Source organism: Dioscorea cayenensis, chromosome 19, assembly GCF_009730915.1.
Source record: "Dioscorea cayenensis subsp. rotundata cultivar TDr96_F1 chromosome 19, TDr96_F1_v2_PseudoChromosome.rev07_lg8_w22 25.fasta, whole genome shotgun sequence".
Taxonomy (NCBI): domain Eukaryota; kingdom Viridiplantae; phylum Streptophyta; class Magnoliopsida; order Dioscoreales; family Dioscoreaceae; genus Dioscorea; species Dioscorea cayenensis.
Genome location: NC_052489.1, coordinates 29894059 through 29918342, shown reverse-complemented (window position 1 = coordinate 29918342; position 24284 = coordinate 29894059). Strand labels below are relative to the sequence as shown.

General features: G+C 35.2%; 5 protein-coding genes across 8 annotated transcripts; 4 read left to right on the top strand and 1 right to left on the bottom strand.

Annotated features, from left to right (window-relative positions):
• The first annotated feature begins 6693 nt into the window (after positions 1 to 6693).
• Positions 6694 to 8654, top strand: LOC120249705 (basic leucine zipper 23-like). 2 transcript variants are annotated; one of them, XM_039258310.1, is made up of 2 exons: positions 6694 to 7062; positions 7566 to 8654. In XM_039258310.1, exon 2 carries the CDS (start codon positions 7644 to 7646, stop codon positions 8307 to 8309), a length of 666 nt encoding a protein of 221 aa, XP_039114244.1. In that variant the 5' UTR covers positions 6694 to 7062; positions 7566 to 7643; the 3' UTR covers positions 8310 to 8654. The 2 variants fall into 2 exon arrangements, with proteins under 2 accessions (XP_039114244.1, XP_039114243.1); XM_039258309.1 differs by having other exon boundaries at positions 6695 to 6996.
• Positions 8655 to 8773: 119 nt separating this feature from the next.
• On the bottom strand, positions 8774 to 11440 carry LOC120249704 (L10-interacting MYB domain-containing protein-like). Its single transcript, XM_039258308.1, has 3 exons — positions 11294 to 11440; positions 9661 to 10011; positions 8774 to 9593 (listed from the first exon to the last, which is right to left on the bottom strand). Exons 1-3 carry the CDS (start codon positions 11360 to 11362, stop codon positions 9012 to 9014), a joined length of 1002 nt encoding a protein of 333 aa, XP_039114242.1. The 5' UTR covers positions 11363 to 11440; the 3' UTR covers positions 8774 to 9011.
• Positions 11441 to 13811: 2371 nt separating this feature from the next.
• LOC120249863 (pheophytinase, chloroplastic) lies at positions 13812 to 17075 on the top strand. 3 transcript variants are annotated; one of them, XM_039258547.1, is made up of 6 exons: positions 13812 to 13905; positions 14162 to 14970; positions 15504 to 15730; positions 16046 to 16237; positions 16339 to 16495; positions 16699 to 17075. In XM_039258547.1, the coding sequence occupies exons 2-6, from the start codon at positions 14209 to 14211 to the stop codon at positions 16939 to 16941; spliced, it is 1581 nt and encodes a 526-aa protein (XP_039114481.1). In that variant the 5' UTR covers positions 13812 to 13905; positions 14162 to 14208; the 3' UTR covers positions 16942 to 17075. The 3 variants fall into 3 exon arrangements, with proteins under 3 accessions (XP_039114481.1, XP_039114479.1, XP_039114480.1); XM_039258545.1 differs by having other exon boundaries at positions 13815 to 13905; positions 14048 to 14970; XM_039258546.1 differs by having other exon boundaries at positions 13845 to 13905; positions 14054 to 14970.
• Positions 17076 to 17866: 791 nt separating this feature from the next.
• On the top strand, positions 17867 to 20844 carry LOC120283344 (elongation factor 1-beta-like). Its single transcript, XM_039289997.1, has 6 exons — positions 17867 to 18026; positions 18188 to 18304; positions 19528 to 19609; positions 19948 to 20071; positions 20207 to 20320; positions 20421 to 20844. The coding sequence occupies exons 1-6, from the start codon at positions 17941 to 17943 to the stop codon at positions 20582 to 20584; spliced, it is 687 nt and encodes a 228-aa protein (XP_039145931.1). The 5' UTR covers positions 17867 to 17940; the 3' UTR covers positions 20585 to 20844.
• A 537-nt stretch (positions 20845 to 21381) lies between these two features.
• Positions 21382 to 22812, top strand: LOC120249989. Its single transcript, XM_039258712.1, has one exon. It carries the CDS (start codon positions 21414 to 21416, stop codon positions 22473 to 22475), a length of 1062 nt encoding a protein of 353 aa, XP_039114646.1. The 5' UTR covers positions 21382 to 21413; the 3' UTR covers positions 22476 to 22812.
• Positions 22813 to 24284: the final 1472 nt, after the last annotated feature.

The following is a 24284-nucleotide window of genomic DNA, read 5'->3' as shown; positions in this document are numbered from 1 at the left end:
TTTGAGAAATATTTGGGTGTTTCTATAAAGTGAGGAAATAGGAAATAGTTAAAAATATATATATATATATAAAATGATAATAATTAAACTTTATTTCCATTACTCTATTTTAATTATTAAGAGATAATTATTGCATATTATTCTGTTGGCCAAACCAAATAAAAGAAATCAGTTCTTTATATATAGATTAAATTATATATCATAAATAATTTTTAAAAAAAACTTAAAACTATGAAAGGATTTATATAAGGTAGTGTCAATTTGGTTGGTACTTGATGATGGTATCTATTATTAAAAAAAGAATTTCCATTTTAATATGATTATAACAAACAAAATCTATCATATAAACAAATAATAAAAATTAAAAATATCTTTATTCCGTAAGGATAGGTACACCGGCTCTTGATTGGAGCATGGGCAGAAAAGTCCAAGAAACTTTTGAATGTTATCTTTAATAGGTAAAATTACTCATATACCCCTAAAAGAAAATGAGAAAGCGAAATTTACATGATTTTGAATGCAAATGAACGGTTAATAGTTCAAGATCCAGATTGGAAATGCGCATTAATGACATGTCCATGTTCTCATTGAATTAAAAAGTGGGGAAAAAAAGCATTTATTCTATAAAAAGGCACTTTATGAAGAAAAAAATTGAATTTCATTATGAAGCATAATAAATATTTTAATTGAATGGCCTGTTGTCATAACACGCAATTATAAAAAATCATGAAACTCCCAAGCCTGAGTGAGAAGCAATGTTTCTCAGATTATTATGAAACAAAAAGTTTTACCTTCTGCTTCTAATAAGATAACACATGGGCTTTTCTGCAAAACTTTGATGAAAATCCAATCCTTGATAATAAACAAAATAATCCTGATAATTGTCCATGGACTTCACAAAATAATCCTGATAAAAACGACATAAGGAATCAGTTTGATGCAAAAGAGGCTTGAGGCAAGGCGATCCCCTTTCTCCATTGCTCTTCGCCCTCGCTGGCGATGTTACGGGCGCTATGTTCTTCCACGCTCTCAAATCCAAAGTCTTGGTGGGTGTTCCCTTGAATCATACCGATAACACTATCACTTCAATATCTCTGACGACCTTCTAATTTTCTCTACTGGAGGACAAGAAGATCTTTATATCATTAAACTAATCCTGTATCTTTATGAGGGATCCTCTGGCTTAACCATTAATTATTCGAAAAGCTGCCTGTACTCCTCTAACTACGGCTTCCAACCTCATCATTCCTCAGCTAGAATCCTAAACTGCTCTCGTAGCTGTCTCCCAATCACCTACTTAGGAGTGCCTCTTTTACGGTCGCGGACCCAAAGCGAAAATGATTTGGGCAAAAACTCATTGACATGATTCGCTCTAGACTCACTTCTTGGAAAAGCAAATTACTTATCACTTGGTGGACGCTTAACGCTCATTAACTCTGTCCTCTCTACTGTTCCTGTTTACTGGATGTCAGTTTTCAAGCTCCCCGTTTGGGTGATTAAAGAAATTGATAAAATCCGGAGAGATTTTTCTTTGGAAAAGGCCCCGATCCTGGGACCCAAAGGAGTCGGATTGATTGCACGGAGCAGGGATCACCAGACCGCGGGAAATGGGAGGTTGGGGAATCCTTAACCTTCGGGACCTTCAACAACGCTTTACTAGGAAAGTGGTGGTGGAAATTATCTTGCAATCCTAATAGCAGTTGGGCCAAAATCATCCACGCTAATTATTCTATAAGTGACATAAATGGAATTCTTTCTCACGTTCCACCCAGAAATAAATCCTTTTTTTGGGCAGGAGTGACCTCCACTTTACTCTCCTTCCGATCAGGGTATCACGAAAAACTATCGAGTGGCTCTAACACTTCACTATGGTCCGATCGTTGCACTGCTGGACTTCTACTTAAAGATTGTTGGCCCGATCTCTACAATGATTGTCTCGTCCCTTGAATTACCATCGATGCAATTCTCCCGGCTTTCTAAACAACCCACGAGCTTTTATTTCCCACATCCACCCCCGATATGTTATCTGCTTTTCTTGAAATTATCCCTGATTGCTCCCATATTCAAGATGATACTCACACTTGGACCCTTGAAAAAAGTGGCACGTTCACAGTCAAATCATTTTATAAATTTCTCATTGATGGTGGAATTCGCAGCCCGCTTTACTCCATTTTCTGGAAAAATCGTTGTCCAAAGCAAAAATCACTCTTTTTCTGCAGCTGCTTTGGGGAGGACAAAAATCCTCACTCTCACAAATCTTTTTCAAGAAAGGTTACAATTTTCAAAACTCCACCGATACCTGTGTCCTTTGCCACAATGCCTCTGAGAATCTTCATCATCTCTTCATCGACTGTGTTTTCTCCAAACGCATCTGGGCATTTTTTTCTCAAATTTTAGAATCAAACTCTCTTCCACAGACAATTCCATTGCTCTGGACCAATTGGATACCATCCTTAGTCCCTCAACAGCGAATCCTCTGGGACCTCACTTCCCGTGCAATCTTGTGGAATATTTGGCTTGAAAGAAACAATCGCATCTTTCAGTTGACTGCATCATCGCATCTCAATATTATTTATAAAACTGCTAATATGCTTCTTTCTTGGTTCTCAACAGCTGCTGATAGGCATCAACAAAATCTCAATGAAGCATCACAGAAAATCAAACGCTCACTCAACTTCTACAGCGCTAGAGCCTCAAATCCTACTGGCGACTCCGACCACAATGCAGCTCAGGAGTAGTTGCTCCTTCTACATTTCTAGACAGGCCTGAGATGCCAGACGGTGTCTTCCGCCTGCTTAGACTTTTATCTACTTTCTGCTTCTCTGTTTTATTTCCTGTACTTTGTTCCCCTCACTTCTGGTGAGAGGATTTAACTCTTTGTACTTTCGTCTTTCCTTTCAATATATCAGTGGTTTATCCACTTTTCTTAAAAAAAAAAAAAAATCAGTTTGATATATATATATATATATATTGTTAAGTGTTTGTTTTACAAATAGGTTAAAGTTTAATAAAATACAACATAATTTCATAATTTTTTAGGTAAACAATCTAAGTAATCACTTATCTTTTCGTGTGTTTCTATTTTACTCACCACTTTTTTTAAGTTTTTTGTTTTTGTTACATTTGATCATTCAAACATAGTGGCATATTATTGCTTAGAACTGGTATGGCATATGCTACATGTGATTGCTATTAATGGCGTTTTTTTGAATGATCAAATCGTTATAAAAATTAAAAATAGGGGACCAAATCGTATCATTTAAAGCTAGATGACCAGAATAGGAACACACAAAAAAAGTAAGAAACCATTTAAGTTGTTTACCTTAATTTTTTTATCTTAAAATTATAGTAAAAATATTTTGAGTAGAGTAGTATAATTGATTAAAATAAAAAAATTGGCAAAACAACTTTTAACAAAACTAATCTCAAGTACTCAACAAAATATAATAAAATTTTTATGTTATTAATAGAACATCAAAATCTGAAACAATACAAGCACTTGCTCAGTAACTTAATCACTGGACGTTTTGCTTGATATTAATTGGTAGTTCGTGAATCTGTAATGAGTGGTCGATGCATGAACCTATGCAAACATGCAGCAATTACCAAACTAAATCACCACATCAAACAATTGATACAAAAATGCACCAACTTCAGAATTAAATTTTGTACAGGAAATTTGACAATAGTTATGGCACAGTTTGACAGAATTTCATAACTTGATGCTTAATAATGATATACAGCCTAAACTATGTCCTGTTCGTCGAAAAACACACTTATACAGTTGCAGTTATATATACTACTCTTAAATGTTTCACCAAAAGAGCAAAAGTTCCATTTGAAACAAGATACAGGCAAAACCATACAATAAACCTGATGCAGCACATTCACGCGTGCTTGAATAATTTCATGCTGAGCCAATGCAGATAAATGGCTATAACAAGTATAGGAAGGGTGAGAGGCACCAGAAGACAATAGTACCTGTCAAAAAACATAAGCTCAATAAGGAAGACTATAATGGAGATGTGCCATTTTAAATTAAAAGGAAAAAATTACACGTTTATACCTTATATGATGAGAAGTATGAACTTGAAAACAAAATATTACATGATATAGATATTTGTCTAGATTATAATTTTTATCCATGATAGAACAAAATATTTCTGTCATATAATGCTTTAATGCACAGTTTTCACACCAAATGAATATAAGAACTTCATCATCAGTTATCATCATATCACTCAGTAAAACAAGTCTAAGTAACAATGGATGAACCCAATGTCCTTAACTGAAGTATGCTTGTTTTCTCAACCTTTTCCTGTATTAGTGGTCTACTGTCCCAAAATGTTTGTCAAGAATTTCATGGTAGACAGACTAACGTGAGCGCACTTTCAATGGCAAAAACCTTACCGGCACTTATCTACAAGTTAATCTACACCATATTTTTAAGTTAATGCAACAAGCTACTTTCCGATAACATCATGGGAAGACTAAATGTGACCACAATGAAACAAATTAACACAATTTCTCTTGGGATAAAAATAAATGAACTCGCTAAATCTACCAAATATAAGTCAAAGAACTTGACAGCAATTAATACCAGTCATTCCGGACAGCAGAAAGAAACCGATTTTCCGATGGTGGTAAAATTTTGGACAAGATTGAAGCATAGCAAAATGCTAGAAATGAAGCACAACCGAATATAACAAGGATCAATCCTCGCATTCCTGAATAGACAGGCATAGATGAAGCTGATTGATCTGAAACAGAAAGCTCCTTGAACCTCTTATTAGCTTGAGTACCTTCAAAAACCACAGTGCCTCAGCAGATACTCCATCCTACATGACTACAATGGATGTACATTTTAAACTATTGAATTCGAAGTTTAAAAAATAGCAATTGAGAGGCACACAAAAACTCATAATTTGCAATCATTAATACATTTATCAAACTATCTCATGAACAAAATCCCAAAGAAATTCACAACAAGACTTACCAATAAAATCTGGCTTTCTCCTGAACATAATATATAATCCATCAGAGATCTCTATACAATCCAATGTGCATACAAACTAAAATACTAATTATAAATCACAAAAATCATCTGATAAACAATCAGAGATCAACAGTCATAGATTTAGAAGCTTAAATTCAGTGAAATAACTCAAAAAAATAGCAAATTTAACTTCTAAAAATGGTCTGAAAAGCAAGATAGAGATCTCGATTGAGGTAAAGATAAGGAAAAAAAAAGAGAAAACAAGGAATACCTTCCCGTTAACGCGCATCGAGGTTGGAGATCCGGCTCCATGGAAATGTAAAACAGAGAGCTTTGCGCTTGAAGGAGAATTGGGGAAAACCATCACAAGCCTCTATTTCCAGCGCATCTGGGCCGTCCATTCTAATATAAATTTAAAATTGCTTATATACTTATTAGTATATCACAGTAAAAGTTTTGTAGAAAATTTGTATTTGTTTATTTAACAATTTATGAATATAAGTTTTTGAATCTTATTTTATAACTTTGAAATTTTTTTATATATATTTTTCTAAAAAATTACAGTTTTTTTTAAAATAAATCTCAACACATTTATCTTAATTAAAATTTTTTTATAATAGAATAAATATCACACACAAGTTTTCTTTTATTATTAGACTTTAATCATATATTAAAAAAAAGTCAAATTTTTAATTTCTCACGTGACATGAGAATCAAATGTCTTACTGTTTAGTTATTACAGTAATAGCTATGTTAAGCAAGTTTAAGTGAATGTTTTCAATATTAATAATTTTGTTTATAAATAATAATTAAATGTATCAAATATTTTTAAATTTAAAATAATTTATAATCCTTTGTATTTACTAACCTCACTTAAGAAATAAAAACAAGCAGAAAAGACAAACAGAATCCATCCTCGTTATGGATTGCATTGTAGATCAGCTGAATTATTAGTCTAAGTTAATAAATAATTTTAAGAAAAAAAATATATGGCTAAGCTATGAATCTGATTCTAACCTTAGACTTATTGACATATATATTTCCTTCTTACCATATTGCTTTGACATACATAAATATTTTTTTTTTTAATATTTAATCTATCAATTTTACTTTAAAATACATAAATATTTTATTTTGTAAATATTTCATTTATTCGAGAGTCACAAGTTGTAAATTTATTCAAGTAAAGGATTGACAACTTTATAAAAATTTCAGAACTTGCTTTGACATACATAATGTTTTATTTTTAAATATATTTAATCTATCAATATTTTTTTAATAATAGGCGACAAACGTCTGTACCGAACAATATTAAAATCCAATTATACAATACAAAAATAATATAAAAATTCTGGGTAAACTGAACAGTACAAAAACAGTACTATCAGGGAGTTTTTTACACTTTGATGGTCTATCAATTGTACTTTGAAATATATAAATGCTTTATTTTTTTTTAATATTTAATTTATTAATTACGTAACAGTCACGAGTTGTAATTCAAGTAAGAATTGACAACCTTATAAGAAATTATCCGAACTAAAAACTACTTGCAAGTGACCCAAATTTCGGCCAACTCGGATTAGTTATTTAAAAAAATTATTTTAAAAATTATTTATTTATTTATTTATTTGTTGCGATTATAAAACAAGCCAAAATGATGACATCTGTGCGAATCCAGGAAGAAGGAGACAGAGTCATCGCAAAGGAGAAAAATAGCTTTGAAAAATCTCACAAAAAATGAATTTTTAAATTGGAAAAAAAAAATCCATGTTTTGAGAATAAGAGAAAAAAAAAAAACAGTGTTTGCCTTTTCATATTCCAATCAAATCAATCCTGTGTTCACCTTTGATTCCTCTCCCTTCCTTATGGTTCTGCTTCCCTGACAGGACTCCTCTTCTTGAACCCTAGATGCTCTGTTTGCCCTTTTCCAAGTGCTGTTCATGCGCAAAAGTTGAATTTTGATGCTTCAGTTCCACTACTTGACCTCAACGTCAATCTCGGTATTCATCTAATCTCGCAAAGATGCTCCTTTTGGCTTAAGTTCTGTCAATTCTGATATTACTGAGGTGAATAGGGTTTTCTTTTGTGTTTCTGATTAGTTTGGTCGCTGCTGCTTGTGTTCTGTTCTCATTGTAATGCTTGAGTTTTACTTCTTGGCCTTAATCACCATTTTGGTGTTCATCTAATCCTGCAATGAAGCTCCTTTTGACTTAAATTTTGTGAATTCTACTATAATGAGCTGAATTAGGGTTTTCCTTATTGTTTCTGATTAGTTTGGTTGCTGCTGCTTGTGTTCTGTTCTCATTGTGATACTTGAGTTACACTTCTTGGCCTCAATCACCATCTTGATGTTCATCTAATCCTGCAAAGAAGCTCCTTTTGACTTAAATTTTGTGAATTCTGCTTTACTATAATGAGCTGAATTAGAGTTTTCTTTTTTCTGTTTTTTATGAGCTTGTTTGCTTGCTGTTTGTGTTCTGTTATCAATTAAAGAATTCAGTAATTTCTTTCTGGGGTTTCTTTGAGATGATGCAATTCTCAAATTGTGAATTTGATTTCAAATTTTCAGTTGGCAGGAGGAAATTGGAGGATTAATTTTGTATGCTTATGAGGTGATGTTGAGCTCAAGGAATTTAGTCTGAGAGCGATGGAGTCTGTGGATGAAGGAGAAGTTGATCTTCAAGCTCAAATACTTCTATCAAACACTGACATGCAAAGTAGCTTTGATGAGTTTTTAAGAAACACAACAACATGCACACACACTCACACCTGCAACCCCCCGGGGCCTTCGACAGCAAACCACACGCATACTTGTTACCACACTCATACTCAAGTGTTTGCCACTAGTGAAGGAGAAGGAGATGATGAGGGAGAAGCCAAGAAGCCACGGAAACCATTGGGGAACCGAGAGGCTGTGAGGAAGTATAGGGAGAAGAAGAAGGCGCACGCCGCCTATTTGGAAGAGGAAGTGAAGAAACTGCGACTGTTGAATCAGCAACTTTTGAAGAAATTGCAAGGACATGCTGCATTAGAAGTCGAGGTGGTTCGATTGAGAAGTCTTTTGGTTGATATCCGAGCGAAGATTGATGGTGAATTAGGTGCTTATCCTTTTCAGAGGCAATGCAGCAGCAATGGCAAAGTTTTTCGGTGCAGTTCTGATTCACAATGCGTCCATGAAACTCCTGCCGTTGTCGGTTGGGAAGGAGGCTGCATGCCTGCTATCATCAATTGCCAAAGTGGGCAGAATTTAGAAGTTGTGAACTCCATGGATGTCTTCGGAAGCTTGGTCTCGTCTTCATCTCAAGCAGAATAAATTTCTCTTCTGAAAGAACAAGGTCCTTGACTCTGAGCTCCTTCAATTTATATTTTTACTGAGTTGTGTCTTGAAATTTTGAGTGAAGTTATTAGTGGTATATAATAAACTGGAGTGAAGTGTTTTGCAGGGTGTGATGTACAGGCGTGACTTATATATAATGATAATTACTTACAGTCAGGAATTCCATAAGGGTTCTTGTTTAACCATATGTTCATTAAAACTTCTAGCAGTATAGGTTCACTCTTTTCGATTGTATATTACAATTGTAATTAGACAATCTTCTTTTTTACGAAAAGAAATTATTGAATGTATACCAAGCGCCCAATTTTCGTGTCCAGTGTGTATTGTGTTGGTGTTATCAATGGTGAAACACAGATGCTCATATTTCTTGATTATCTTTGAATGCCATTAGAAAGTATTATTGTTAACACCTGTACAGTATTATCGTTTGCTTTTCCATATTCCTGAAAAATACCCAATAAAATTGAATTATATGCCAGTCTACATATTTACAGAACTTTATGTACTACTGTGAGAACCCTAAAAACTTAAGACACATAAGTCAATAAGAAATTTGGATGTCATTCATAAGCATGTACAATGATGCTACACTTAGGCATGTAATTTCACTAAGCTAACTAGTCTAATAAAAGGTTAAATAAAGAAAAATAAAACTATAAATGAAGAGTGTAAGTGCAGCTAAACATCTGCGACGCGAGTAGCAACCCGTAGCCAAGCTAGACGTCTGTGGCCATTTGTCCTTAGGAATACACATCTGTTGTATTCATCTCTCAATATGATTAATGTTTTGACGTAAAGGTCATCATCCAAACCTTCCATCATATTCAGCTCACTTATGCATTTATCCAAGCATTTGAATGGATCAGTCCCTAAACTCGCAGGTACTGACTCTACCTTCCTCTCAGAAATGTCTTGATGTCTGTTTGACGTCAGTGTCACACCGGAATATGATCGGTGTCTTTTGCGATGATTGATGATGTTTGATTGCTGTGGAGGTTGTGCTGTCAACAAGTTTGTTGTGTTTGGAGTAGTGGAAGGCTCACTAGGATCATTATTCTCATCTTTCGATACTACATTTAGGTTAGATACTTCGGTTGCTTCAAATCCATCCATCCCCTCGATCGTGTCTTCCTCCAATGCATCAGTGTCTTGACCAGAGCATGATCGATTCCCATTGTCTTTTGATGGACCAAAAATGATCTCCAGCTCTCGAAAACAAGTGACTGGTTTTTGTTTGTAAAACTTTGCTGCCCTATGTTTCTGCATGTATAACCATATTACTCATCAGCAGTTACCATCAAAATGTTGTCATGACTAATAGACTTACAGTAATGCTTTTGCTCCAGCAAGCTTCATCAGCGACCACGAGTTGTTTTTTCTCATCCCAACCGAACTCAGGGAGACTCCTGAGAAACATTACAGTCCTGTACTCATGTCTATAGAATCTCAGCCGGTTCTTCAGTTGATCAGTATCAATATTCATGTCTGTCTTCTCGTTGAATCTAACCAGCATGTCCAGCCATACTTCTCTTTTGAATGTTGAACCCTCCTTATCTCTGTTAGGGGCGTGCTCGACCAACAATGACAGAAAAACTTTATCCATTTCAGTAGTCCAAAATAACCTACTACGCAATGGCCCTGCAGCTGTAATGGTATCCATAATCTTTGTCTGTATCTCCTGTTGACAGATAAAAAATACGAAATCATAACACAAGCAAAACTTTAAATACAATGTCAATTCCTCTGAATAGAACTGGAAGGCAATCAGCAATCAACATCCATGCTTATTACAATTACAGTCCTGCAAAGAAACCGTCATCTAAAGATAATATCACCATCAACCAAACAGATTGTTTCATAGCCTTGAAGTGTAAGGCAAGTTGAACTCAATAAACTCTAACATTGACCCTAGAACATGCAAAGCTGTGACAGAAAAACATAAAGACTCAATCAGAGTAGATAAATGAGACTAAAGGATTGTTGTTAATTTGCTGTACGAGCAACTAAGTATCCACTGAACAAGGGAAAGTGATTTTAAACTCAGAGACTCGGAAAAGTCCAGTTGGTTTTTATTATGATATTGAAACCCTTGATGTTATTTACTGCAGAACAAATTAAAATTTCAGAATGAAAACTACACCAGGGAAGATCGCCAAGATATGTAGCAAATAAAGTAAATTACAGCATTCATTGAACCAAAATTTCGAAGTTAACAAAAGTTAAATCAAGTTCTAACCATCTAAACCTTATTCAAAGTTATTGATCCTATTGACACATAATTTAGTTAGCAAGAAACTTCAGACCAAGACATGTATAGTATTAGCAAGATAACAATTACCAATTCATAATATAAAATAATTCCCATATTTCTTGCTCCACATAAGATCAGCCCAACACTTTGGTTTGATGAGTTAAAACTCTTGATTAAACAATCATACTCTGCTAACTCTTGGAATTCAATTCCTTGGCCTCAGCTTTGTTACACCAATCTCAACATCATAATAAACAAGACAACTCAAAACCAAGCACTATACTGATTCCTAGAAGGACAACAACACTTACAACCTCTTCAAACCTCACAAATCTCTCTTGCAAACACAACCATAAATTCTCAAGTCCATCAAAAACATGGAATATCACAAGAACAATCACAATTCTCTGTTTTCTTTCTTCCACCGCATCAATCTTTAATCCTCAAATCCTCCCAATAATCCCGTGTCACCATCCAAAACATTTCAAGAACAGTCACAATTCTCTCTTTCCTTCTTCCAATTCTCCAACCAAAACAACACAAGAACAATTCCACAAATACAATCAAAATCACAACTTTAACACAAAAACAAAACACATTCCACATATCACAACCCATGCAGGAATACAAGAATAAGATCAACACACATCATATACATATATATATATATATATATATATATAAAAACATTTGATCACAAGAGAAGTACCCCAATCTCGAAATTGAAAGGCTTTCCTTTTCTTCTTCTCCTCTCCCGGCGTTCCTCCGTTGTTAGCATTATCCCAATGAAGAGATAGAGATAAAGATAGAGATAGAGATAGAAATATAGAGAAAGATAAGGATATAAAAAAAAAAAAATTTCAGTTCATCATCGCGTAATCGGAATTAGAAATGGGATAACGTTCTCTCTTTCTCTCTCTACTCACGTGCCAAATCACGTGACATTTGAGAATAATAATAAAGAATCGGAATAGCTTTCATCCAACGCGTAGCACTTATTCCCCCCTCCCTTTGCTATTCCGCCCCTTATTCCGGTTTTTTATATTTATTAATTAATTTGAATTTTATTTATTTAATTTCCTCCGTTTTGGAAAGATTATGATAGATCTTTGATATGGAGATGCTTTTTTTTTTTTTAGTTGTTTATTTGTTTGATTTTTTTAATGGGTGGACGATGATAATTTATTGTTTTTAAAAAGAATTATCATTTAGTTGGCTTTTAATCCAATTTATTCCAACTTACCATCTCCAATCGAATCAAAGCGGGTTTGGTTTGGGTTTTCTTTTATCTCAAAATAACTTAAATGATAATTATTAATCATAATAAACACGTTTGAGTTTAAATTATATTTTTTTTATGAGTTATTGAATTATTTAGCAATACAAAATATATAATTTAAATAATACAGATAATTTTAATGTTTGTTAAAGTGATGAACTTTTAAGTTTTAACCGCCTTCACGTAAGAAAGATAATAACTATAGTAACTTTTTCATTTGTAAATAAAAAGATTGTAAATCAATTCTCTTTCTAAATATTAATTGAAATAAATAACTTATCTATTTTTTTTAAAAAAAAACTTATTCACTTTTGAGCTTATCTGTAATCTTATACATAATCCTCCTTCTCCAAATTTATCATTCATGTTTAATAAATAGGGTTAAATAAAAATATTAAACATAATAGCTTTATCCTTTTTTTTCCGGATATTTTGTTTGATTGAAACAATTCATAAACCATGATTAGGAAATTTAAGTAAAAAAACATGGATAAATCATGAATAATTCTAATAACAACTTTTATTCATTTAAATCTTATTGTTATGTTTTTCTTCATTTTTTTTACAATATATTTATAAGATTATTAAATCTAGTTTTATTATAATTTTAATTTTTTCAAGTCCTGATATTTGAAGTTATGAAACTAAAATACAACCAAATTTATTTTGTTGGCTTGGATCATATAATTATATATATATATATATATATATAATTATTGTGCATTTATTTATTATTTTAAAATTAATAAATAATGTTTTCCACAAAAGATTGATTTATAAATTATGTTAAATTAATTCAATAATTATGTAATTTATTTCGATCACATGTTAGTATCTATATCGCAGGTGGGTTAATGCCTCAAATACGCAATCAAGAGGTGTGTATATGATTTAAAGCCTCAAACGAGGATTCGAACCCTCACCACTTAACATACTACACGAGAGATACATGGTAGTGCTTTTAACCATTTGAATCAAGTGATTTTGGCTTGTTATCGATGTTGAGATTGAGTGACAAAAATAAATCTATCTTCACTATATTATTTATTTTATCATAGTAAGAAATAATTTTTTTTTTCAATTAAGTTTTATATCATTCTGGTAGTCATTTAACTTATTTTATTCAATATTATTTTAATATATTCCAACTAACAAAATAAAAGCTAATCCAAGCATAATAAATATATCATGGTATATATATATATATATATATATATGGATAAAGATCATCTTGGGCCATCTACAGAGATGTCCCCAGATTTTAAAAAGATATAGTGAAAGTAAATGTGAGAGACAGATACATATTGGTTCATAAATAGTATCATAAACAGTACAAAAACTATGGTACCCAAATGATCTGTGCAGCTATTCATAAACAGTACTACTACTGTTTATGAAACAGTGTCTAATCGTTGGATTGAAATCCAAAGGTCTTGATCAAAGCTCATAGATTATATATATATGAACGTTGATAGAGGATTGCTATATATATATATATATGCTATAATAATATATGTTTTTTTAAAAAAGTATAATAATATATGTCACTTCATCATCGTATATAACTGTATTTTAGTATAGATTAATATATTGTAATCTTTATTTCTAATTTTTAATTAAACACATATTCAAAAAATCAAAATTTAAAGTATAAAAAAAATTCCTTATAAATCTCAGAAAATAAAAGAAAAAATCACACGTGTGGAGCCCACGTGAGTGACAAGGCCCTAGAAAATATCCGCACGTGTCTCAGTTCCCCGCGCATGCAAGTAACACGTGACGTGCACGACACTTATTTTCCAACGATCCCTGTCTGTTCCTAAACAGCAAAACTTGGCTCCTCTGACTTCTAAACAACTCTAGCGAATAAATAACTGACACGTGTCATTATAGGCCCAGTTTCGTGTGGACAAACCGTGACCACAATTAATGACCTAAAATTTACTCTCATTCTCACTGAGAAATTCCACAAAATTTTCGATTTTTAACCCACTGGATCCTTCTCAAACCCTACCAAAATCAATTCTTGGACCAGTTTGGAGGTACGATTCCAACTCTTCCTCGAATCTTTAGAAGTTGCTTTAATTGTCCATCTTTTTCATGTATGCAATCTTAGATTTTTAAGTTTATTTGTTTATCCTTTAGATTTCATGAACATGTTGTTCTTTTTAATATCTGTTAAAGCTCCAGGATCAATTTGAAGTAGAGTTTTGCTTCCCTGAATTGGAAAATTGGAGGAAAAATCCTTTCTTTGAAGCTATTTGTACTGCTGGGGACTGACTCTGTTTTGATGTTCAGATTGGGTGTTTTGCAGTTAATAGTTGAGTAATTCTGGTTCATGATTGATGGAGACACTGCCTTTCTGTTGTTCTTTGGTTTCATGTTACCGATTGAGTAGTTTAGATTGTAAATCTTTAGGAAACAACTTTAGTTTGAGGCAGTCCAGAGCTCTTGTAAATGGAAGAACTGTTGTTATGTTTGCCAGTGCAAAATCAATGGCAAGTTTTGGAACTCCATGTCAAGATAGTTATGAGATTGAGAACCTTTACAAGAAAGAAGGTGCCAGATTACTAGGTCTGCTTGAAGAATATTCAAATCATGCTTCTTCTCAGAGCGCGAAAGATAATTGCAATTATTATGTAGCTGATGGAAATACAGGCTTAAGAGGAGTGTCTACAGAGGCTGATGAAGTTACAAAAATTTTGATCCCTGGATTGCCTGAGGGATCTGATGGTAATAATGGTTCTCCAATTAGTAGTTGTTTCTGGGAATGGAAGCCTAAGTTGTCTGTGCATTATGAGAAATCGGGGTCAGAAAATGTTGGTGCGCCGGCTGTGTTATTTCTTCCTGGTTTTGGTGTTGGAACTTTTCACTATGAAAAGCAATTAAGAGATCTTGGTCAGGAGTACAGAGTTTGGGCTCTGGATTTTCTTGGTCAAGGGATGTCATTGCCGTCTGAAGATCCAGCTCCTTCTGGGAAAATGGGAGATACTTCTGATGAGAAGGAGGTTGCATGGGGTTTTGGAGATGAATCTGAACCATGGGCACATGAGTTGGTTTACTCTGTCGATTTGTGGCAAGACCAAGTGAAACATTTCATAGAAGAGGTACATGTGAATAAACCTGTTCTGCTTGCAGTCTATATCTTTTTTCTTAAATAACATTGTTTCGTCGCTTGTTTACAACATCTCATCTTATATTTTCTGTGTTTGTGGCTGAAACTTATTATTGTTATTTTTTTTTTTTATAAATTTTGGGTTGAGTAACATTGCAGAGATAAGCTGAAAAATGCTTGTCTTGTTTCCATTGCAATATGAGGACTATTTTAATCAAGATTATGAATTAGTTCTATTTTTGTTTGGTAATAGTATATGTTTTCTAACTGATTTTCTAATGTTCATTTACTTACATCTTAACACGATTATGAATACTGCTTGGCAACTATTTATGTCTCTATTCATTTTCGCTAACCATTTCTTCATGCATTACCAAACATCAATTTTCGCTAAATGTGGTTATTCCAAATCATTTTTTTTTTTTTATAAATTTTGCTTCTTTACTGAATGGATTCCAATAATGTAGACTGACTAAATATCTTCTTGAAAACAATTTGAACCGGTGTTCATATGTCATTATGTAGGTTATTGGTGAACCGGTGTACCTTGTGGGCAACTCACTTGGAGGTTTTGTGGCTTCGTACTTCGCAGCATGCAACCCACAACTAGTGAAGGGGGTAACATTGCTTAATGCAACACCATTTTGGGGCTTTCTCCCGAACCCTATCAGATCGCCGCAATTATCCAAAATTTTCCCCTGGGCGGGAACATTCCCTTTGCCTGAAAATGTGAAGAAGCTCACACAATTCGTGTAGGTTTCTGAGTTTTGCTCCTCAAAATGTACTCTTTTTCCTATCGGATGACATTTATTTGTTGCAAGTTTATATTGATTGTCAACTGACTGTGATTAACTTGAGTGATACTTGTTATTGTTCATCATCAATATCTCTTAGCTTTAGGCATTAGTTCTCACCATTTGACTAAATTTGTACGCATGTGCCAAATATGATTAATTTGTTTCCTTTTCTTGTCCCAGTTGACCTGCTTATGGGCCTGCTGTAGAGTTTGTATGTGTCTTATAACTGTACCTAACTGAGTTGGATGTGATTTTTATGCATCATTTCAGATGGCAGAAGATAAGCGACCCAGTAAGTATACAAGAGGTTCTGAAACAAGTCTATGCAGACCACTCAATTAAGGTTGACAATGTCTTCTCACGTATAATTGAAACAACACAACACCCTGCAGCAGCAGCTGCATTTGCATCAATAATGTTTGCACCAAAAGGACAGTTATCTTTCCAGGAAGCCTTGTCTAGGTATGCTACTCATTAATCATTTTCTTTCCCTGGATTGAGAAATTGCGCAAAGCTTATTTTAATCCCTTTTAGCTGTATAATTCATTTTCTTTTGGTATCAGGTGCAAAATGCAATCTGTTCCCATTTGTCTGATGTATGGTAAGGAAGACCCTTGGGTGCGACCTGTGTGGGGACTTAAAGTGAAGCACCAATTACCTGAAGCGCCGTATTATGAGATTAGCCCCGCAGGACACTGCCCACATGATGAAGTTCCTGAGGTACTTAATTCCATGACTTCATTTGCACCATTTAAATGCTCACTTGAATTTGTTTGTCTAAGAATACTTTATTGAACTTTGAGTCATAGAAGCAAGTGATTAGCACCTAGTTTGATTCTCAGAAACATCAAACACACTAGTTAGTGTTCAGTACTGTCTCAGAATTGCATTAAAGCAATACCCTGGTTCATTTTCTTTGATAGGTTGTGAACTATTTACTCCGCGGATGGATCAAGAACCTCGAGTCACAAGGTTCTGCCTCATTGCCTCTCCTTGAAGAACTGAAATCCATTAAATATGGTGTCTCTAGAGAACTTGAGTACATTAATGACGGCACACGGAAGTCTGTTCAAGTGCGTGCCTATGGATCGAAATTCTCAATCTGGAACATGATAAGGTCTTTCATGAAGTCCAGATCTGCAGGCTTGCAAATGAACTCTCACTAGTTCATACTTCTCCATCTCCATCTTGTCAAAGCAAGTGTGAATCCAGCATGGTGTATATAGTTTATTCTTTATCCACTGAATGATAATTACACTATACGGTTCAAGAAAGCATTGAATTCTCTGTCAATTGTGTACACTTTAGTGCAACCCTTTCATTTTTAGCTGAATACTGGCAGAAATATTTCTGCAAAAATTTAAAGCCTATACTTGATTTAATCATAAATCTCTTGTTCTAAAGGGAAAGGTTTTAAATAATAGAAAAAGGGAAGGATGGGCAAATAAATAAGCTTTCAGTTGTAACAATGGCAATGCAAATAGTACATGAGGTAGGGGTGTGTCTGCAAAAATTGCAAAAATATCAAATCAGGGTAGGGATGACAACAGGTCGGGTGTGGGTTTTGCTATACCCGCTACCTCACCCCTATACCTGAATTTGATGGGTTTTTAAAACCCCAACCGATATCTGCATCTGACGGGTGATCGGATACCGGCGGGTATATCTACTCTGTTTTGATCTTATTTAAAAAAAATTAAAATAAAATTAAAATATTAAATAAAAATTAAAAATATCAATAAAAATCATAATTTTTTTATTTGAATAACACCATGGAGTAGGAATTGAAAATATATATTCAAAGCAATACAAAATAGACAATTTCAATACCATATGCTAGGAATTTAAAAAACCCTAACAAAAAAATTTAATATATATAATTTGGTATATTTGTTAATTGAATTTCGGGTTCGGGGATCGGGTATCAAGATTTCTATATCTGCACCTGCTTTACATTGATCGGATATTACCCGAACCCGACCTGAAACCGGATCAAACTGGGTTTTCCTCATCAAAATCGGGTCGGTTCGAAGATTATTGCCATCCCTAAATCAGGGTTTTGTATAAATACTCCCTTTTTTCATCAAAGTCCTCTTCTTAACTCTTTATTAGTCCGGGCTAGGGTTTGGGTGCTGTCCTCGAACCTCTCGCTCGCCCTGTTGTCGATGGCGATCACCTTCTCCGATCTCCACACTGAGGCTGGTCTGAAGTCCCTCGAGGAGTTCCTTTCTGGGAAGAATTACATCTCTGGGTAATTCTCAACCCTCACTCCATTCTTTTGTTATGCGAATCCTGAGAATGTGTTTTGATTGATGGGATTTGGCGTGCTGTTTTGATTGATTTGATGTATTGTTCCTTCGTTCGGCTTTAGTTGTATAAGAATTTGAAATTGAGTTTTGAAATGTTTTCCAGGGATCAAATCACCAAAGATGATGTAAAGGTCTTCGCTTCAGTGTCTAAAAATCCTGGCGAAGGGTTTCCCAGTGTGGGACGTTGGTACGAGACGGTTTCTTCGGCCCTTGCCTCAAGGTTTGCCATTGATTTCTTTGTTATAACTTTGATGCTTCTAATGGTTGAGGGTTTTTAAGGATAGAGAGATTTCGGTTTTGTTCGGTTCTCTTAGTTGCTTTCTTGATCTTCAGTGAGTGTTTAAGTTGAATGGTTGTGTAAGACCAAGATAGGGAATTTAGTTGTTAGAACATTGCATTGGGGTAGCACATACTCACACATTGTGAATTTGTGATAGCTATATTGTCTCCCTGTTTGGTTGGTTGAGAATTCACGTTATGTGAGATGAATTGAATTTTTCATTTGCTTTTTTTCCCCTCTGCCTCAATTTATTAAATTATAATTAAGAGTTTAGATTGAATTAATTTAATATCCTCTTGCTCTGGCAACGACGCATGAAAATGAGTGAGAAGGTTCTGATCCTCACATTAAAGACACCTGGGTGGTCCAAGAGGATTCTTTTGGTTCCATTAACTTCAGCAATAATATTTGGAATCAATTGACTTTTTTTGTTATTAGACGTTAGCAAACATGCATCAAAGTGATTAAACAATGATTTAATTATCATATAGAACAAGTCTTTAAATCTTGGTGGATGCTTTCTGTTTCTATTAACTTCAGTGATAATGTTTTAGGCCAATCGGCATTTCATGTTATCGTGCATCATCAATTATCAGAGATTCCTTGTATAGAAGCCATTTGTTTCATGTGTGTCTATAATTTCTGATGACTGTAGATAGGTCACACATAAATATATGCTTTCTTTGATTTCAATGGTTATTAAGGACATATATTACAGATTAAGTCGAGTTGTCTGACTTGCATATAAATCTTTCCACTAATTAATGTCAATTGGCTGATGAAACTGCTAGGTACTTGGGGGAGCATGTGTAGGAACACACCCTTTAGAGTTGTTCGTAGTGAAGTACATTTATATTCATTCAAAACTATCATCTTGAAAAGCACTCAAAAAGTTAACTCAACTCCATTTTTTTTTTAAAATGAAAACTATTGCATAAAGGTGAAGATTAACATATGAAAAGTTGGTATTTTATTTCTCCCTCCTCTCTGACATTGAGGGTTGGATCAATGGCGAGTTAGTATTTCTCAAAACAGAAAATAAAGATTGATTTTCTTTAGGGTAGTTCTAAGCAAACCCACGATGCTTTTCCTCGGGGTACTTTATTTCTTGCTACCTATATCCCTAGTCCTTTTAAATCTCTTACCCGTGGCTGTCTCCTCAGGTTCCCCGGCAAACCTCTTGGGGTGAAAGTTGTAGGCCAAGGTGCACTGGTAGCTTCAGAGCCTGTTGTGGAGGCTAAAAAGGTTTGTCATTTTGAATATTGGTCATTCTCAGTATATGACAGGCCTGGTTTAAGATATTGATTATCAGATTCCTTGATTAAGATCTGGAGTGATTTAGTTCTGAGGTTCCATGTAGATAACTTTTCTGCCAAAAGATTCAACTCTAACTGCCTTGTTTCTCAACTCAACTAAGATGATATAAGATGTAAACAACAAATCAGATTTTCTGAGAAGGCAAAGCATCACAATGTTAACTAGCTAGTTGATAGCAGTTTGCCTCGATGCAATGTTAGTACTTATTCTTTTATTGATGTCACTGTGGACACATACTTTTCTCAAAAACCATCTTTTCCTCTCAGGAGGCAGCAGCAGAGGGGGATGATGACGATGACCTTGATCTCTTTGCTGATGAAACCGAAGAGGAAAAGGAAGCAGCACAAGAGCGAGAAGCAGCTGTAAAGGCATCCTCAAAAAAGAAAGAAAGTAAGCTTTCTTAAAAAAGCTTTTTCAAGAGAAAACGGATATAGTTCTTGCTCATTTCCTTGCCCAATCTAATAATTTCTCATTTACCTGCTGGTGCCACTGAAAGTCTTTAATGATGCACATCTTGATATACAGGCGGCAAATCTTCTGTCCTGCTGGATGTAAAGCCCTGGGACGACGAAACAGACATGAAGAAGCTTGAGGAGGCTGTCCGCAGCCTTCAAATGGAAGGCCTTCTCTGGGGAGCATGTGAGTCTTGTTATTACCTAATATATTTCATCATCTCATCACTAATTATCTTTGAGTTGTTTTTTTCTGAACTTGTTATTTCCGTATATTTGAAACTCAGCTAAACTTGTGGCTGTTGGTTATGGCATAAAGAAGCTACAAATTATGCTAACCATTGTTGATGACCTTGTTTCGGTTGATGACCTGATCGAGGAACATCTCACCGTAGAACCTGCTAACGAATACATTCAAAGCTGTGATATCGTGGCCTTCAACAAAATCTAAACTCTCAGTAATCTTTTTGAGAGTTCCATTTTTACTGGACGGTAGGTATTTCAGTGTTGATTTTTTCCCCCTTGCAGCCCAGCAGCATCCATATATCTTTGGACTTGAAGAAGAAAATAGAGACATATCCTGACTCAATTATGGGAAGGTTTTCCAATTGATTTAAGTATGGATGGATGTCTTATTTATTTGGTCTTTATCTTTACTCGTCACCCTCTCTTCTTCTTTGCTGTTCAATGATCTGTGATTCTGATTTGTCATTTGTGAATGAGATCAACAGTCACCACCAATGCAATAACCAGATAATAGTAAGTTTATTTTTTATCCAAAAGATTAAAGTTATTATTTTTTTTTTTTCCAAAACTTAGTTGAATTTTAGTAAGTGCAAGTGACAGTAATTTTTTTCACGTTGTTAAAATAATAATAATAATAATAATAATCAGGGTGTTCAAAAGAAGATATTGGTAAGAAATAGCCTACCATTCATTTTAATAAAAATATTTTGATACTCAATAAAATAAATAATGTTCTATAATTCTAATGTACAAGTTAATATATATTTTTAAATAATTTATATGGTTAATAGTACTAAAAATAAACCTGTCGTATGAGTGTGAATGTAAAATAGTACGGTCAAATATATATATATATATATATAACAGTTTATATAAAAGGGGTAAAAAGTGATAGTAAAAAAAAACCTAAGGAAATATATGAGTTGTTTATCAAAATCCAAAAGTTATTATAAAAAAGCACTTATAAATTGAGTGTTGAATATAATAAATGCATCCAAATAACTTGACCTCCATCCAACACACCCCTCAACCCAATGGCTTCCTCCTTCTTCAAAAGACTCGTCTCTATCTCCGATCATCTCCATTACCCAAACCTTTCCTTCTTCTACTACTCCTCCGCCACACCATCTTCTCCACCTGAACCCCTTCTCGCTCTCCTGAAATCCCACAACTTCTCCGACTCCCACATCTCCATTCTCCTCTCCAAGCGCCCCTCCCTCCTTCGCTTTAATGTCCCCCTTGTTCTCGCCCCCAAGCTCCGCTTCCTTCTCTCCGATGCCGCCGCCGTCCCTCCCGACTTCCTCCCCAACCTCATCATCTCTAACCCTTCCATCCTCACCCGCTCCCTTGACAACCATCTCAAGCCCATCTTCCATCTCATCCGCTCCTTCATCGACTCCGCCGATGACCTTCTCCTCATCCTCCGCCGCAACTGGTTCCTCTCCTGCAGCCTCAACCGCTCCGTCGCTCCCAACATTGCTTCCTTGCTTTCCATTGGGGTCCCCCGCGACCGCATCGCCAAGCTCATCACTACCAGCAATCGATCTCTCATGCTCAATCCCGACGTTTTCCGAGCCAACATCGCTGCTGTTCGCCGCGCGGGGATCGAGCCGGAGAACCCTATGTTCGTCTACGCACTCCGGGCCTTGAATGGGATGAAAAAATCGACGTGGGATTCGAGACTGAAGCTGTTCAAGGAGATGGGTTGGTCGGAAGAGCTTGTTTATGCCGCTTTTCGGAGGGCTCCGTTGTGCGTGCTGGTGTCGGATGAGAAGATCAGGAAGTCGACGGAGTTCTTCATGAAGGAGGTGGGGTTTGGTCCGGAGGAGCTGAGCGTGAAACCGAAGCTCTTGATGCATGCATTCGAAAAGAGGGTTTTGCCTAGGTTTAAGGTGTTTCAGGTGTTGGAGGAGAAGGGACTGTTTAGAAAGGTAGGGAAAGAGAAAGGTAAGAAGGTGGTGGCGAACTTCTTTACTTGCTCAGAGAAGGTGTTCTTGGCTAGGTATGTGTCCAAGTATTGCAAGAGAGCGCCAGAGTTGAAGGATGTGGGGCTTCGGATGGTTGGAAGTGATGGTCAAATTGCTGGAAATTGTTGAAGCTTAGACAGATTAATAGAGATTGAATGAGTTGTTTGAGTTTTGATTGTTCTGCATTTGATAATTGAGGAAAGGAAGATGGAAGGGATGCACTGAGGCCCTTCATTGTCATGCTGTTCATGCTAATTTGTTCAGTGTGGCATAGATGTTGTGAAAATTACTGCCATTTTCAGGTTCTCTCCTTAACTGTTATCTTGGAATAGGGTTAAATGAACTATCTTTCTTGCCTCATTGTTGCTTGCTTGATGAACTTCGCTATCTGTTGCTAAATTTGTTAGTTGTCCTATGTTTTCATCCTTTTCAATATGTGGAATAATTTTATTGTATTTTTCATAACTTATTGTTGAATTTCTCTTTTGTGAGAAAACTGGGTTGGTTTAAGTGGTAGAGGCCGGGATCACTTAAGCAAGTGATTTCGAGCTTGAATCCTTGTATAAACACCTAAAAAAACCACTGTTTAATGAGTTATTTGGTCCGGGACTAGTTTAGGGATATTTTGTTTATCGACTTGTGGTGTGCTGTAGATTTCTGAGCTCTTTAAGATCATTAGTACTTCAGAATGATATAAATGTGTGTGAAAGCCTCACTTGAATTTGTTTACATTCATAAATTCCTCCTTCTTTGATGCCCAATTATGGTTGGAAATTTTTTTTCTCATTAACTACTTATTTTACTTAGGCCACTCATGACACTTCCACCATCTAATAAAGATGTGGTTTATAGCTTAAATTGAATAATGGTCTGTTTCGTGCCGTGAGAAACATCTTTTAAAGTGCAAGAGTTTCTCTGTAAACTTACTTCATGTGTAAATTGTGTGTTATAAGCATCTCCATAATCTTTTTAATTTCAATTTCTGTCACCTTAACCTTGTAATTCCAGACAATGATCTTAACTGGGTTTGGCTCCCAGATTCCAATAGTGATAAAATTTCCTCTGCAGTTTTTTCCTTTTTCAATGGCAGAGACATGAGTGATTTCATCAAATGGAATGGTTGGGCTAACTTGTGGAAGTTAAATGTGGCTCGTTGATCTAAGTATTTTATGTGGTTAGTAATCCATGGGAGAGTCAAAAGACTCAAAACATATAAATTCCTTCACTCTTTGAGCCTAGGCCCAGAGGCTTTGTGTGCCTTATGTGGCTTGGAGAGGAAGAACATTGAATGTTTCTTTAAATCCTGCTACAAATCTCAGCAGGTTTGGCACAAGGTGGAATTGATAACAGGGTTTCATCCTAGATGGTGTGAGGGCATAATTGCAACCGGGTCTTGGTTGGGAAATACTCAATCCAAGAGAGCCTTCTCTGATCACTCAACGGTTTGGAAAATCTAGAAAGCCAGATGTAACCTTATGGAGTGCAACTGGATTATCATTGGATTGCAAGTTCAGCTGTTGATCATGTGATGGAGTATGCTGTATCTACATCCTGCCAGATGGGGTAGTATCTTATTAACTATTTGAATTCTGGTTCGCCTAGAATATGCCTCTTTACTGATGCATTTTGGGTCCTGGATTGCTTCGATGTAGGGGTGAAGTTTTGTTATTATGGGCACTAATAAAAGAATTTTGGTCACAGGATGTGTTAAATCTGAATGCATGTTGCAGTCTGGAGGCTGAATTGGGTGCTCTGGAGATAGACTTGAGTAGAGTGAGAAGAGATTGGCAGATAAGGATATAGATGTTGGTTGTCTGGGGTTTCACAAGTCCTTGCTCAGGATAATTGTCGGAGAATCAAGCAGAGGATATCAAGACTGAAGCAGCTAATAATGCTGCTGGTTGGCTGTGCAAATGTTCAGGTCATGCCAAGAGATTA